The sequence below is a fragment of the Podarcis pityusensis genome (assembly GCF_964106645.2).
Source record: "Podarcis pityusensis genome assembly, chromosome: 16".
In the NCBI taxonomy this organism is placed as follows: domain Eukaryota; kingdom Metazoa; phylum Chordata; class Lepidosauria; order Squamata; family Lacertidae; genus Podarcis; species Podarcis pityusensis.
Window position 1 is genome coordinate 13,920,777 of NC_138041.1, and position 16,452 is coordinate 13,937,228.

At 48.2% G+C, this 16,452-nt stretch overlaps 1 protein-coding gene across 4 annotated transcripts in view; it reads left to right on the plus strand.

The window, feature by feature from the left end:
- GAL3ST3 (galactose-3-O-sulfotransferase 3) overlaps positions 1–15,465 on the plus strand; it is a 29,846-nt gene extending 14,381 nt beyond the window's left edge. The window contains exons 1-3 of one of the 4 annotated variants that reach the window (XM_080985471.1): positions 6,402–9,245; positions 11,102–11,333; positions 12,381–15,465. In XM_080985471.1, the coding sequence (XP_080841597.1) occupies positions 11,248–11,333; positions 12,381–13,536 (1,242 nt within the window). In that variant the 5' untranslated portion in view covers positions 6,402–9,245; positions 11,102–11,247 and the 3' untranslated portion in view covers positions 13,537–15,465. Of the gene's footprint in view, positions 1–6,401; positions 9,246–9,535; positions 10,165–10,444; positions 11,334–12,380 lie in introns of those variants that run through there. The other 3 variants (XM_080985470.1, XM_080985468.1, XM_080985469.1) reach the window with 3 other exon arrangements.
- Positions 15,466–16,452: the final 987 nt, after the last annotated feature.

Consider the following 16,452-nt stretch of genomic DNA (forward strand, 5'->3'; position numbering starts at 1 on the left):
GTGAACGGGCTTTTGCAGCGCATTCTAAAACCAGGTCACCTTTGCTGGAACCTTGTCCTGTGTAATCATTGGCAGTAATCTGAGCCCAGGTAACCTGGCACGGAGGAGCCGGTGGACGGCAGGTAATGGATACTTCTTGGGACTAGGCAGGTAGCCAGTCCTCCTTGTTTCCACCTGAATGGGCAAGTCCAGCTGCCGCCTAAAAGGCAGACTAGCTGGATGGTTGCAGCGGTGGCTATTAATAATGCTAGCAATAATGATTTTTTCAAACTTGCTAGCTGCTTTTTAAAAGCCCTTGCTTTATTTGGGACTCACAAGGACACTGCGTCCCCATTTTCCAGGAGTTGAGGCTGAGAGAGGGTGGGTGACTTGCACAAAGCCCCTGGCAGAGGCAGGATTTGAACGCAGGCCTTGCAGGTCTTTCGGACCCACTGTAGATAATAAGTGGTCTCAAAGAAACAAGCCTGGCTGAGGCTGACGGAGAATGTACTCCCAAGTAGCTGTGCCTGGGGACTGCACCCAAAGATTTGAAAAACAAAAATTCTAAGCTCCTTCTGCCTGGGTACTCTGAAATGTGGCAACTGGCATTCAGGAATTTGAAAGATTTCTTTCTCCAGTCCAGTCTCTCTTCTCTCCCCCTCCCCACAAGGCCTTTCCTGCCTCTTAATTCGGACGTGCAAATTAATCAGCTTTCATCTTTGCTGCTGCCTCCCTGCCATTCTGGCTTTTTTCCTCGAGGATTGCGTTTGAATTTCTAGGTTTCTCTCCTGGAAATTCAGGATAGCAAATTGGCAGAACTCTAAGCCTCCTCCAGACAACCCTTTTTTATTGTGCATACACAACTGTTTGTGCTCAGGGTGGTATCGGGATGGTTATAAGCAATCCCCCCTTTCGATACTGTTTGCATCTGTTCAAAAGGTTCAGGGTGGCTTCATTTGCGATTGGTGCATATCTCATTATCTCCTGCTGAAAAACTTGCAGCATTTCGTACAAATATTCTGGAGCGTCGTTGACTTTTTCGTTCTGCTTTGCACTGTTTTAGTGCAAGAGGGGCCCTTCAGACAACAATAATACAGTGACAATCAGCTTACATTGCAGAACGATTCTCAAAGCTGAACGCTGTGTGGATGGTCCGGTCTAAATCTGCCACTGTTGTTGTTTAGTTGTTTAGTCGTGTCTGACTCTTTGTGACCCCATGGACCAGAGCACGCCAGGCACTCCTGTTTTCCACTGCCTCCCGCAGTTTGGTCAAACTCATGTTCATAGCTTCGAGAACACTGTCCAACCATCTTGTCCTCTGCCGTCCCCTTCTCCTTGTGCCCTCCATCTTTCCCAACATCAGGGTCTTTTCCAGGGAGTTTCTCTTCTCATGAGGTGGCCAAAGTATTGGAGCCTCAGCTTCACGATCTGTCCTTCCAGTGAGCACTCAGGGCTGATTTCCTTAAGAATGGATAGGTTTGATCTTCTTGCAGTCCATGGGACTCTCAAGAGTCTCCTCCAGCACCATAATTCAAAAGCATCAATTCTTCGGCGATCAGCCTTCTTTATGGTCCAGCTCTCACTTCCATACATCACTCCTGGGAAAACCATAGCTTTAACTATACAGACCTTTGTTGGCAACGTGATGTTTCTGCTTTTTAAGATGCTGTCTAGGTTTGTCATTGCTATTATTCCACCAGCAACACATTGTGGGAAATGCCTGCAAGAAACCCACCAGTCTGGGAGGGCCCTTAGAATTGGGACGAGCAGAGGAGGAAAGGTTGGCTCAGAGAGGAAAGGGCTGTGGGTGCATTTTGCAAACTAGCTTTTGCGTGCCCCTGCTCTGATCGCCCAACTCCCCCTCCCTGGCCCTCCGGCGCTCTCTCTAGCTGCGCATGGATTTATCGAGGGACAGGGAGCTGTCAAGTTTCCACCTCACCCCTGAGGCTCGTGCTCATCGATCGGGTGAAGTCTGTGGCCTAGATTCCAGTGAAGGGCAGAGAGGTTTAGTGGCTGGTGCACTGGGAGCCAGGTGCTGTGTCTCTCGGCTCTGAAAGGGCGAGTGGGTAGTGAGTTCGAGGAGATGGGGGAGGTTCCACATTTTTAATTGTCAAGTTTTCCATTCAGTCCTTAGTTCTGGATTTTCAGGCGGTGGAAATGGAAGTTGGTTAGGGTGGAAAACAGCAGGAGGAGCCTCCTCTCTCTCTCTCTCTCTCTCTCTCTCTCTCTCTCTCTCTCTGCTGACAACTTTGATTGAGAAAGGAAGTCAATTCAGTTCACCCACCTTTCGATCAGCCTCTCTCATGGAGGCATTGGTGGCCGTTGAAATAGGCCGTCTGCCCTGCACAAAGAGGACCTTGCAGAGGCGTCTGCCCTTGTTAGCTGTGCTGCCTTCTGGGCTCCGAGTTCAAGGTGATGGGTGTGATCTAAATTTCTCTTTGCAGCCATGGGTCTGGTCCTGCCAGCCTCTGGGCTCTCTGCTGCTTCACGGGTAGCCTGTTGCAATCTCTGAGACCCATGGAGAAAGCCTTCTAACCGTCCCTTTTTATTTATTATAGACAACCTTCTTTTGGGGGGTACCCTTCCCTAGTAAATCACAGTCCTTCTGGAGCTCTAAACTAGAAAACGCTTTGAAAAAGCAGCACTTTAAAAGCAATCCAGAATGCAGTGCACATGAACTGAAAGCTGCTTGAAATGAAAAGATTGTAGAATCATAGAATTCTAGAGTTGGGAGGGACCTTGAGGGTCATCCAGTCCAACCCCTGCAATGCAGGAATCTCAACTAAAGCATCCATCCTCCAAGGACGGAGAGTCTACCACCTCCCAAGGGAGTCATTTCCACTGTCAAACAGTTCTTACTGTCAGAAAGTTCTTCCTGATGTTTAGTCAGAATCTCATTTCTTGTAACTTGAATCCACTGGTTCAAGGCCTACTCTCCAGAACAAGAGAAAACAAGCTTGCTCCATCTTCCATGTGACAGCCCTTGAGATATTGGAAGATGGCTGTCGTATCTCCTCTCAGTCTCCTCTTTTCCAGCCATACAGCAAACCTTGGTTGCAGCTCATGGTTTGACTGAAGCAGAAAATAAAACCACCCTCCCCCCATGAGCCTGGGTTAGGGAAACATGCTAAGCCAAATCATTGAACCCATCATAGTTGGGCTTAGGGGAATGTGCGAACCCTGCTGTATTTTGATGCTATGTTTTGAGGGGCAGGAGAAGACAAGTGGGAACTTGCCCACTTTCCCTGTATGGAGGTTCTGAGCAACGAGCTCTTCTTCAGAAATAAATGCAGCAGAGAAGAAATGAGGGCAAAAGCAGGCCCAGCAGCAATGGTGGAAGACCAGAATGAAACAGCCTTGGGTGAGGAGCCACCAGAAGGGAAGAGGTGTGGTTGGAGGAGAGCCTCCAGTGTTGTCAAAACCACACACACTTAAACCTGGGGAGTAAAAGCCCAAAGGAACGCCCACACCTAAGATGAGCTATTTTTTTGCACTGCTGTTCTGGATCTTTGGGCCTTCCACATTAGCAGAAAAGATGGACAAATGCAAGGCACAGGACAATGGCTGTGAAAGGACAGTGGTGTCATCTGAATGTCCCATTTGGGGTGGCAGGAACACCAGGGCTGGTCCTACAATGATGCAGCTGCCTCAGGCAGTAGATGCTGAGTATGAGGAGTAGCCAGAGCTGTCAGTGCCCCATGGCCTGCCCTGTACCCTCTATGCTAGCCTGCTGCCCTCAAGTGCAGGGAAAGATGTTGGAGTAAGATTCCACTGCCATTCCAGTTGGCTCCTGTATGTGCCCTGGGGGAGGGAGCCATCTTGTCCTTCGCCTCAGGCAGCAAAATGTCTTGAGCTGGCCCTGAGGAACACAGTGTAAGGGACACTATAAAACACTGAAAACACATTGTCACACACCCGCCAACATTTTATGGTTCATTTGTGCTGGTTTGCCGTTGACTTCGGCTCCTATGTCTAACTTCAACGGAATAATTTTCTTATGCCTATTTTTATATCCACATTGACTTCTTTTTTTGTCCCTGGTCTGCCCTTGCAACGGATGCCAGAAACACTGACTTTTGCTGCCTCTCTCCAGTATCTCATTTACTTTTTTCAGACTTTAATTCTCCACAGTGCCTGCTTGTACAAAATGGATTCTCTTTTTTAAACAGTTGTGGCAAACCTTTCCTCATGCTGGGCGTTCTGCCCACCAGTACCTTTTAAATCCTCCTCCTCGCGCTCTCTTTGCCAGAAATAGTTTTCCAGCAAGGCCAATTATAAACTTTTCATCGTTAATTGTTATTGCTTAAGTTTTTTTGGTTTTGTCGTTCTTATTTCATTAATATATGAAGATGATTTGCAAACACACCACAAAAACCTGCTACAATGGTTTTAAAAAACAGTACAAAAATGAAACGGAAAATAGGTTTGAGAACTCCCTTCCATCCAGCTGGAAATGCTTGTTGAAACTAAAATGTCTTCAGTTGCTTCCAGACTGGACAGGAGGCAGGCACCTGTCATACCTCGACGGAAATGTTCCACAGAACAGGGGCAGCCACGGTGAAAGCCCTGCTCCAGGCTTCTGGTATTTTAGAGCTTCAATGAGAAACTCTTCTGCAGACTGCAGTGACCTACTAGGCATATAAGGATTAAGGCAGTCTCTCCAGTGACCTGGTCCTGAGCTGTCGAGGGCCTTACAGGTTACTGCAGGCTTCCTCAACCTCGCCCCTCCAGATGTTTTTGGCCTACAACTCCCATGATCCCTAGCTAGCAGGACCAGTGGTCAGGGATGATGGGAATTGTAGTCTCAAAACATTTGGAGGGCCGAGTTTGAGGAAGCCTGGATTAGTACCAGAACTTTGAATTTAGCCCAGCAGCCGATTGCACTGGGCAACAATTTTTTACTTTTTGAATGTTGTCTAGATTTCTACAACTGATTTAGGGTATTTTTGCACTGCTGAATCAGGAAATGGCATCCGTTTCTCTACATCAGGTCAGGTTTACTGTAAACTGAATGGTGGGCATTGATAAAGGTAAGTACACATAAATTGCATGTTGCTTCACCATTTTTCAAATTTCAGAGCTTGAACTTCCATTTCTTGGAACTCCTGGAATACTCAGCGGCAGGGAGGTCTCTCTTCAGAGTCCAACAGTAGTCAGCCATCATGATTGCGTCCCAGCGACCCTGATACTTGGTCTCCATCTTTTTCATGTCCTGATGGAATCTCTCCCCCTGCTCGTCACTCATTGAACCCAGGTTCTCAGGAAACCGGTCCATATGTGAAAATAGGTAGTGCATCTTGACGCTCATGTTGCAGCCCAGGTTTCTGAAAGCAGTCAGCATGTTGTTGACATGTTCTGCGTAGTTTCTGGCCTTATTGTTGCCAACAAAGTTCTTCACTACCAGAACAAATGCCTTCCACGCTTCCAGTTCCACTTCGTTCATTGAGTTTCCAAACTCTGGATCTCTGATGAGCTGACGGATCTGAGGACCGTCAAAGATGCCAGCTTTCAACTTCTCCATGGTCAATCCTGGAAAAGCCTGGCACAAGTAAGTGAAGCAGTCACCATCCTTGTCCAGAGCCTTGGTGAACTGCTTGATTAAGCCGAGCTTGATGTGCAGCGGTGGGAAGAGTATTCTGTCTCTGTCCACCAGAGGGTCGTTGATGACGTTCCTTTCTTTGCAAGGCACCAATTCCTCCCGCACAGGCCAGTCCTTCTTCGTGTAATGCTGAGCACAGTCCCTACTATCCCACATGCACAGAAAACATGGGTACTTGGTGAAGCCAGACTGTTGTCCCAACAAAAAGTTCACCATCTTCAGGTCAACACAAATAAACCACTTATGCTGATCGTAACCAATTTTCTCCAGCACATACTTCACCGCTTCTTAGTTCTCCTTCAGTGTACTCGAGTGAGCCAGGGGTATAGAGGCAAACTGGTTGCCATTGTGTAGCAGAACACATTTCAGTGATCGCTTGCTGCTGTCAATGAACAGTCTCCAATCTTTGGGTTCGTACTGTGGCACTCCAAGCTTGAGCAGAAGCTGCGCAATATCTGCACAGCACACCAAGTCCTTCTCTTCCGAGAAAAAACTGAGGTTTTATGATTTCAAACTGATCCCTTTTCAACTTAATCACCCAGAACTATCGGACCTGAATACTTCTTGTCATTAAAATAATCATTTCCAATCAAAACAATTATTTGACATGGCATTTTACCCCCAACAACTTCTTCTAAAATGCTCCACACAAGCGTTCATGTGAACAAAAACGTAAAAAAAAACATGTGGCCATAGCTCAAAAACTTGACCTGATTGAGCAAAACCAGTGTGATTTTTGGATTCAGCGCATCAGATTCGTCCTAAATCAACTGAAAAAACGCAGACAACAAATTTGTTGTTGACCAGTGTTGTCAGCCAGTGCAGATGAGGTACTATATCCTGGCAGTAGTTTCTCCAACAATTAACCCAGCTGTCTCATTCTGCGCTAGCTGCAGTCTCTGGATCAACCTCAAGGGCCGCCTCACACAGAGCACATTGCAGTAGTCCAGTCTTGAGGTTACCAGTGCATGGACAACTCTGGTTAAGCGATCCAGGACTGGCCATAGCTGCCTTGTTAATAGCAGCCTGCCTGCCTGCCTGCCTGCCTGTGAGTTGCCCCACGCCTGCCACCCTCGTGCACTTCTCTGCACAATTTTCATTTGAGCTTGGGGTATCTCATGTGCTCTTGCTGTTCCTTCTCTTGGGTCAGATCTTCCTCCTGCAGTAATTTCTCCTTTGAACTGGATTTCATTTTCATTGTGTCATGAAACCAACACCTTTAGCTAGAGTGGCAGGGGTATAATTATTATTATTATTATTATTATTATTATTATTATTATAGTACGTGAGACTCAATTCTAAAAATGGGATGGCCATTATCATTTGGAGTGATTCCACAAAGCAGTTCTTTTGGGTAGCTTTTGACCCCGGTAAATTTTTAAGCCATTATGTCCTTTGGTAATGAATAGCTTCCATTGCCCTTGATCTTGGAAAAGTTGTATATAGCCCTCATGACTAGTAGCCACAGATAGCCTTATTCTCCATGAATGAGCCTGATTCTCTTTCCAAGTCATCTGTCTCTCCATCTTATGAGAGCCAATTCTGTAGTTTAACTATGTGCTGTGTGAAGACGGACCTCTTTTTGTCTGTCCTGAATTGTCATTCAGCCTCATTGGATGTCAGCGAGTTCATCGTGATTTTAAACAAGCCACACAGCTTGTCGTTGTCGTCGTCTTTTTCTCATTTCTATTTAAATCTCCCTTCCAAAGGAGTCCAGGGCAGCAAACACATAATTAAAAGAGCATCATTAAAAAAACATTCTAAAACCAGTTTCAAACAGCCCCCATTATCTCAGCCAGTGACTTCAGAGTTGCCAGGAACATTATCTTTCAACCATCGAATGCCTGAGTGAACAGGAATGCTTTTAAGTTCCTCCTGAAAGTCAATAAGGACGGACACAACCACACAGCATTTACAGCAGAAGCTGCCTTATACTGAACCAGACCTATTTCCCCCCTATCTAGCTCAGTAGTGCCTACACTGACTGGCAGCAGCTCTCCATGTTTCAGACGGGGGTCTTTCCAAGCCCACACCTGGAGATGCCACTGGAACAGAATCATAGAATTGTAGTTGGAAGGGACCACAAGGGTCATCTAGTCCAACCCCCTGCAATGCAGGAATCTTTTGCCCAATGTGGGGCTTGAACCCACAACCCCGAGATTAAGAGTCTCGTGCTCTGGCTGAGCTATCCAAGCGACCTTGAGGCCTTCTGCATGCAGGGCAGGTGTTCTTCACCAGGTCCAGCATTACTGCAGAAATGTCCATATTATTTCTCCTGGGCAAACCCTGCTGCAAAAAAATATTTCTAGTCCCTGCAGATAAGTTTGCCACTTGCACCCTTTTCTGCAACCACCCAGCAACAACAAAAAGCAGTTTGCACATGCTTAAAGTTACTAATGAAGAATCTCAGCAAAACACCTCCCATTTCTTGTAGGAAATAAGTATAAATCTAATACGTATTTTATTTCTAAATTCTCTGCCTTCTAAATGATGGCAGAGAGAACATTGCAAACTTGCACGAGGGCTAGAAGTATGTCCCCTTCCTTCCTTCCTTCCTTCCTTCCTTCCTTCCTTCCTTCCTTCCTTCCTTTTAAAAAGAAGTCTTAAGATTTTGCCTATGTCAACAGAACAGACTACAAAATTCAATTCCATGTATAGCCAGCGAGGGGGGAGCTGTTTTCATTTTGAAAACGAGGCTTGAGCCTTTGTAGAACGACTTGCCACCTGCTGTAGTGGCTCTCCTTCCAAATGTGTGCTGGAGAGAGAGGCTGTTTGCAGCTATTCTGTGCCGAAGGGACCGCACTCTGTGCATGATCAGGGGCACTGGAAGCCCTCAGGATCTGCCTTCATACTGAGCCTCTCTAGGTGCTGGCATGCATTATTTCAGTGGCGTAATGTACTGAAGGCTTACGTTTTTAAACGTGTTGTAAGGAGCTCAAAGACCTTTGGGTAACAAGCGACTAACAAATCAGACTCATAGGGTTGGAAGGGACCTCCCAAAGTCATCTAGCCTAACCCCCTGCAGTGCAGGAATACAGATAAGTCTAATAGATAAGTAAACAAACAATTCCTTCATGCTACAGGCCAGCCTTTGGCAACCTGGAGCCCTACAGCTGTTTTGGACTACATCAGCCATTGTGGTCTGAAATACCTGAAGGACTCTAGCCTTTATTCAGCCGTGAGGTGGCTTCTCTGCCAAGGTCTGAAAGCCAGAGGGTGGCGTGGGGGCTGCTTCTGTTTGCTGTGCTTGCCGATTCCAGGCCCAGGTCCCAGGAGCAGTTGTGTTGCCCCCTTTCCACAGGACATGGCGAGGAGCTGTTGGAGTCCGTCCAGAAAAGAGCGGCGAGGCGGGTGGGGAGGGGAGAGGAACGATCCCAGTCCTGGGACACTTAATCTCCTGTTGTGCGAAGAAAGGTGAACTTGGTGGCTTTCTCTGGTTTCCTCGGTGCTGGTGGGGGTGAGATTGCTGGATGCTCCTTCATTCAGCTGTGGACAGTGTGTGTATGTGTGTATGTGTGAGAGAGGGTAAGGGATAGCTCAGGGGGCCGGGAACCGGGCCCGGGAGCAGGAAATAAAGTGAAATTGAGAGGACAGCTGCTTTGCTTTGGGTGGGAAGGGAAAGGGGTTTGCTTTGTATGAACATCTCTTTTGGAGCTGCTGAACGCAGGTAAGTCGAAGGATCATCTGGTGGCAAGTTCCTCTCTCTGCCCCCTCCCCTCCTAGGATTGTGCTAGCAGGTTATTTCTCAGTAAAGAGGTTTGGGGGCTCAACTCTGCCTGTATGCCATGTTCTCTGACCTTGAAAGCCTTGTCCTCTATTTGTGATATTATTGGGGAGGGGGGGAGAGAGAAGGGGCACTCAGGGCATCTTCAGATAACTATCTCTGAGATTGTTGCTTTGTTTGTTTTTAAGGGTTTGTTCAGGAGCTTAATCCCCCCCCCCCTTTAGTGCAGAGGGGAGGAATATAGTTCTGGAGGCTGGGGAAGAGGAATAACTCGGTAAGGGGGAGCACAGTTTGGATTGGGGGGGAAATGAGGACGAGAGGCAAAATTAGGCTTTTGAGAAGAGAAGGCAGGACTTGGAGCGGGAAGAGTGTTTCGTGGCATTTTATTTTTTTACTTCATTTGTAGATATTCAGCTACCGCATAATGTTCGGAACCAAATGTTGTATTTAATGCCAGAGTATATATTTCATACCCTCCAACATTTCTCCAATGAAAACAGGGATGTCCTATTCCATTATTTGTTTGTTTGTTAATTATTTTATACCTCACCCATCTGACTGTGTTGCCCCAGCCACTCTGGGTGGCTTCCAACGTATATAAAAACATAATGAAACATTAAACATTAAAAAAAATTCCCTACGCAGGGCTGCTTTCAGATGTCTTCTAAAGGCTGCATATTTACTTATCTCCTTGGCTCAGGGGTCACATATTTCCATACCCTCCAACATTTCTCGGATGAAAATAGGGGCGTCCTAAGGAAAAGTGGTACATTCCAGGATCAAATCAGAAACTGGGGCAGCATCTGTAAATCTGGGACTGTCCCTGGAAAATAGGGACACTTGGAGCATCTGATATTTACAGGTGGGTGAAGCATTTATTTTATTTACCATGTTTGTTCTCAGTGGGTGAGCCTGGCCCCCACACTCTGTAGACACATGACTCCCAGTGTTTCCCATGAAATTCTACTCAGAGGAGACCCATTGAAATGACTAAACCTACATTAGTCATCCTTCTGAACTTCAAAGAGATCTGAAGGCGGGCCTGTATAGGGAAATTTTGAATGTTTGATGTTTTCTGGTGTTTTTAAATTTTGCTGGAAGCCTCCCAGCAGTCATATGTGCAGCATAGTAGTAATAATAATAATAATAATAATAATAATAATAATAATAATAATATATTTTATTGTTGTTATTGCTGCTGCTGCTGTTGTTATTATTAGTATTAGTATTATCTCTGTAAGTTTTTAATGAACTTTTCAATTTTTACAAATTCTTTTAAACAACCACCAGAACAAATCTCTCATATCCGTTGACTTCCCATCCACCCTTCCATGGTGCTTATTCTTACCTTATATTACTTATATTTTACCCATTATATATGCTAATGATAAATGATTAAAGTGCATTTCTCATCTGATGCTATACTTCAAATCCTGCATATGCTTTAACATAACCGTAATGCTTTTTCAAATATTCAAATATTACACAAAATATTTCCATTCTTCAAGAAACTTTTCGTCATTCTGTTCTTTAATTAATTAGTCTAGCCCTCTCAGCTGCTGCTGCTGCTGCTGCTGCTGCTGCTTCTCCTTCTCCTTCTCCTTCTCCTTCTCCTTCTCCTTCTCCTTCTCCTTCTCCTTCTCCTTCTCCTCAGTGGATCTGCTCTAAGAGGGATCTGCTCTATTATAGCAGTTCCCCTGTGAAACCTTAGTGCCTCTGTTTGAGTTGGATCTGCCACGACTCCTTTATACACACACAGAGAGAGGACTTGTTGCTGACTGCTGTGTTTCCCCTTGCAGGTATCCCCTTCTGCGCAAGGCCGGAGGCCGCTGCCTGCTACCTGCCCTGAGCCTCCATGCCGGGGTGGACTTGCCCCTGCACTGTGCCTGGATAAGGGCCCCCAGCATAGCCTGTGCCCTTTGCACCGCCGCACTCCAACCTTGAGATGATGTCGCGCAAGAAGGCCATCCTCCTCCTCCTGGCGTTCAGCACAGGCACTTTGCTCCTGCACCAAAGTGCCCACCTCGGCTGGTAGGCGTGGGAGACTTTGAAAAGGCGGGGGTTGGCGCCAGTTCTAGGTTTGGGGGCAGCCTTTGGGCAACACGCTCTTCCCCCTGTCCTCCCTGGGCATGCCCTAGGCCACTGTTCTTCAGACATTGCTGGGCTACAACTCCCATCATCCCTGTCCATTGGCTAAGCCTGTGCTTCCCAGACTTGGATCTCTAGCTGTTTTTGGACTACAGATCCCATCATCCCTGACCACTGGTCTTGCTAGCTATGGATGATGGGAGTTGTAGTCCAGCAACATCTGGGGTTCTGAGTGCACCACCCCCTTGCTGCCGCTGCTGCTGCCGCCACTGCCCAATTGCATACCTCTCCCTCTGGGTCCAATCCAGAACTCCTCCCAGAGAATGAGGGCAAAGTATGGAGAGGCTTCTTCTCCTCTTCTCTTACCTCTCACTCGCACCAACAGCAAGGAGGAAGAGGCCCAAGAGATTGGGAGTGGGGCCCCTATTAGGGCATGGGCATTTGCGGGTGCCCAGTGATGCTGACCCCTGGCACCATTCCAGACTAAGACTAATGAGAAAGAAAAGAAGGGAGTGGTGGGTGGGTGTGGGAATGGGCAGTGGGCACTTTTAAGATGGCCTATGATGTCTTACCGGTTGAGGCAAATGAGAAAATTTGGAGGCAGCTTGGGGAGGTTGGGTGGCAGTCTAGGAGATGGGCAAACAAGCACAGGAGGTGGAAAATGGCATGTTCCTCAGGATGAGAATCCGCCACTCCACCCAGCTGTCCCCAACCTGCCACCTGAGGCACCTGCTTCACCACGCCTCATAATTGGGCCGGCCCTGCGGATGACATTTGGGTTGGGTATTGGAAAGGAGAAAGGAGCGGAGCTTTAAAAAAGTGGTGGAGTGGAATTAAAATGAAGGGAGGGCTCAAAAAAAGTGGCGGAAGAGGGTGGAGGGTCCGTGAGGGCTTGGGTGTGAGACTAGGAAGCATCTCTGGGCTTGTTGTCATTTCTCTCGACCCCCCTGCCGCTAACCGGACCCCTTGCTTCTGCCCCCCGCCGCCCAGGTTCCCAAAGTCGGCGCCCTTCAGCTGCGCGCCACCATCGCCCCCCCGCCTCAAGCACACTGCCGTGGCCTTCCTGAAGACCCACAAGACGGCCAGCACCACCGTGCAGAACCTGCTCTTCCGCTTCGCTGAGCGCCACAACCTGACGGTGGCGCTGCCTCACCACACCTGCGACCACCAGTTCTGCTACCCGCGCAACTTCTCGGCCCGCTTCGTGCACCCTTACACGCTGCCGCCGCGGCTCATCGCCAGCCACCTGCGCTTCAACCGCGAGGAGCTGCACCGCCTCATGCCCAACGACACCATCTACGTCACCATCCTGCGCGAGCCGGTGGCCATGTTCGAGTCTCTCTTCAGCTACTACAACCAGTACTGCCCTGCCTACAAGAGGGTGCCCAACGGCTCCATGGAGGCCTTCCTTGACGACCCTCGCCGCTACTACCGCCCCCATGAGAAATACGCCATGTACGCGCACAACACGCTGGTGTATGACCTGGGAGGAGACCCCGAGCACAGCCCTGAAGACCCCACCTACTTGCCGGAGTTCATCCGCCAAGTGGAGGGCATCTTCTCGCTGGTGATGCTGGCCGAGTACTTTGACGAGTCCCTGGTCCTCCTGCGCCGCCTTCTGGCCTGGGACCTGGAGGACATCCTCTACGTCAAGCTGAACATGCGCAGCCCCGAGTCCAAGCTCAACATCACCTCGGCCCGCGTGGCGGCCCAGGTCCACGCCTGGAACGCCCTCGACGCCCGCCTCTACGACCACTTCAACGCCACCTTCTGGCGGAAGCTGAGGCGCGTGGGCCAGGACTGCGTCCAGAAGGAGGTGCGCGCCCTCCGCCGGGCCTGCGAACACCTGGCGCACCGCTGCTTCGGGGGCCAGCCCCAGCTGCGCCCGGCCATGCAGATCAAGAACAAGGAGCTGCGGCCCTGGCAGCCCAGCGCCAAGGTGGGCATCGTGGGCTACGACCTGCCGGGCTCAGGCGCCCCCTTGGACGAACAGTGCCTCAAGCTGGCCATGCCTGAGGTGCAGTATTCCCGCTACCTGCTGAGGAAGCAGAGCCTGAGGAACCGGAGGAGGGCGGCACTCCATCGGCCGCTGCCGCCTCGGGGGCTCCTGAGGCCGCCCCGGCACCCTGTCCCCAAGGCGGCATGAGCGCCCACCACCGCGGCAGCTGGAAAGGCCCAGGAGGCAGAGGCCCGGTTGGCAAGAGCCCCGGAGAGAAGCTTCCCACCGTCGCCCTGGCAACACCTCAGCGTCCTGTGATGGGCCCTTGCAATACTAGATTAGGCCTAGGCCTCAGCCTTCTTCAGAGCCAGGGTGGAGGGGGGCTGGTGATGGCTAGTCCGATTTGGCAATGACTCCCCCTCAGTTTCTCTTTTCTGGGACTTAGGGCTGTGCTTAGTCCTATTAAAACTCATGGCCTTGGGATCTGGGTGAGCGGGACTTTCCTCCAGGCGCCCTGAGGCCGTGTGTGCGAGCCAAGTGGATTCCCGTCGCTCGGCAACCAGCCCGATTTTTGTTTCTTAAACCCAACTGGGTGCTCTGTTCTGGCCTCGTTTCTCCCTTGCTCCAAAGGAAATGCTACAACTGAACCTCGGGGGAAGCTGAGCACATCCGGGCCCCATCCCTTGCTGTTAGAAAGCAGTGAGGGTGGTCTCCCTCCCCGCTTCTGACAACCATTTTCTTCGTCCTCCCCACTATGTACATCCGAGTGCTGAATTCGACCACTTCCGGTTCTGCTCCCCCAAATCCATACTGCATGCCTGCACCCCACTTTCACATCCATCCATGTGGAGCTCCAACCTGACATCTTCTCCCTCCCCTGCCCAAAATTAATTTTATACCTTTATCAGTCTCTCTCTCCGCCCCACCCCCTTCATGGGACTTGCCAGGATTCATCTCCAGAAACTTGCTTTTTTATTTTATTTTATTTTTAATGTCCTAGACCTTGTGACATTGTAATACAGAAGATCTCGCTGTGTTTTTCTTGAAGGAGGAGCTGGAGGCCAATAAAACAAACAAACAAAACCTGTTTTTGCTGTTAGAATTAAGTGTGTGTGTTTAGAGATACTGTATTTTTTTTAATAGAGTGGGTGGGTTCCTCACTTAGGGGATATCAGAGTATTCCCAGGGAAAGAGGAGTTGAAATTGCTAATGCCTGCTTCATCGTCCCAAAGTCTGGAATGGAAATCAATCCAATTAATATGATTGGGATTGGTTGTTGTTGCTTTCAGTTTACAAATGATACGTAACCGATTCCTTCCCCCTGCCTTAAAATTGCATTTCATTTCCTTTGCCTTGAAATGAATGGGGTGAAATAACATCGTGACAACATAATTGTGTAAAATTCTGTCACAGAGGACAGCAAGGTAAATAACTGAGGGTTTTTTTAAAAAATGTGTTTCATTAATTTTCACACAGCAAGTCCAACAAATAACATGGTTTTCGTCAGGAGGTGAACAGTAGAACGGAAACAAGCTGCATGTGATGAGCATATATCAAAAGGGCAATCGATGCCTCCTTAGGATGCTGGATAGCTCAGTTGGTAGAGCACGGGACTCTTCATCTCAGGGTCGTGGGTTCAAGCCCCATGTTGGGCAAAAGATTCCTGCATTGCAGGGGTTAGACTTGATGGGCCTCTACAATTCGACCTCCCTCTATGTGGATTTCATGCAGGAGGTGTTGGCGACTGTGTCAGCAGGCATCCCCATAGATTTATTTATCTCATTCATGACTCATTTCCTATGAAGCATCTCTGAGCAATTTTGCGGTAAAAACATATACAATAAACTCTGCATGAAATGATTTCACAGCCAACATGAATGTTGACTAGGATAAAAAAATATCCACGTTAGAAGGCTTGTTGAAACAGGAAATTCTTTAACAGGCACCAGAATGTCAGTAGAGATGGTGCCTGCTTGTCTATTCATGGGAGGGAGCGCTAGAGGGGAGGTGCCACCACCTTAAAGGCCCGACTCCAACACCATGTGCAATGGAGCTCTTGATGAGATGGTATCTGCAGGAGGCCCTTTCTTTGCAGAGAGCTGCCGGAAGGAGGTGTGTGTGTGTGTGTGTGTGTGTGTGTGTATATACCGGTATATATATATAAAAATTTATATACTGCTCTTCATCTGAAGGGTAGTTCACAAGATTAAAAAGTACAAGATAACCTCCATACAGCTTGCAGGAAGAGCAAAAGGAGTCTTCACGAACCCAGATGGAGTTGGTTGAACAACTGCTCTCCTGGATGGATGTTCCTGTGCAGTACTTTTTAAAGAAAGTGTCTGTTGGATTGGTCACAAAGTCCTTCCAGCTTCCACTCTCCCATTTCCCTGCAGCAACGTGAGACCAAGAGCACTTCTAAATCATCACTATTGTCAGGTCAGATTCAGTCACGTTGCAGCACATTCAGGTGGTGCCGTTAAAAGTTGATTTGGGGCACTTTGCAATCAGGAAAGAAATGGGGGGAAATGCTCTGGAAAGAGTGGGCTAACTTAACACTTGCTTGGCACCATGTTGTATAACCTCCCCATGAATCAAATCAGAATGAATGCTCAACGAACAGGTCATCTTGAAGTGACCTTGGTTCCCTGGGATAGCTTGAGACCACATTCGAGGGCCATCTCATCAAGATGATTTGGTAGCTTCTGTTTCCCCCCAGACTGTCAGTATTTTCTGCAATTAAAGTGTTATTAAAGGCCTCTCTTGCTCTGGCACAATAAACCCATTTTTTAAAAACAGGACATTTTGCATCTAGGAAAGTAATGAAGAAATGGACTGAGAAGTGTGGGAGGAGCAAATGATTTAACAGGAAGGCGTATAAACTCCTCACTAGCAAATCAAGATAATCACCTTGCAAACAAACCAGAATAAATGCTCAATAAAGATCAGACATAAGGTGTTATTTTTTGGGTGGGATCCAATTGCATACATGTAAATTCAGGCTGTACAATTATAGATGATTGGGAGGTCTTCTGCAACAAACCTGCTTCCCGGAAAGGTCAAACTTCTTGCAACAAAGAAAGAGACTGGAAAGTGTGGGAGAAGACTTGTTTTGATGCAACATTC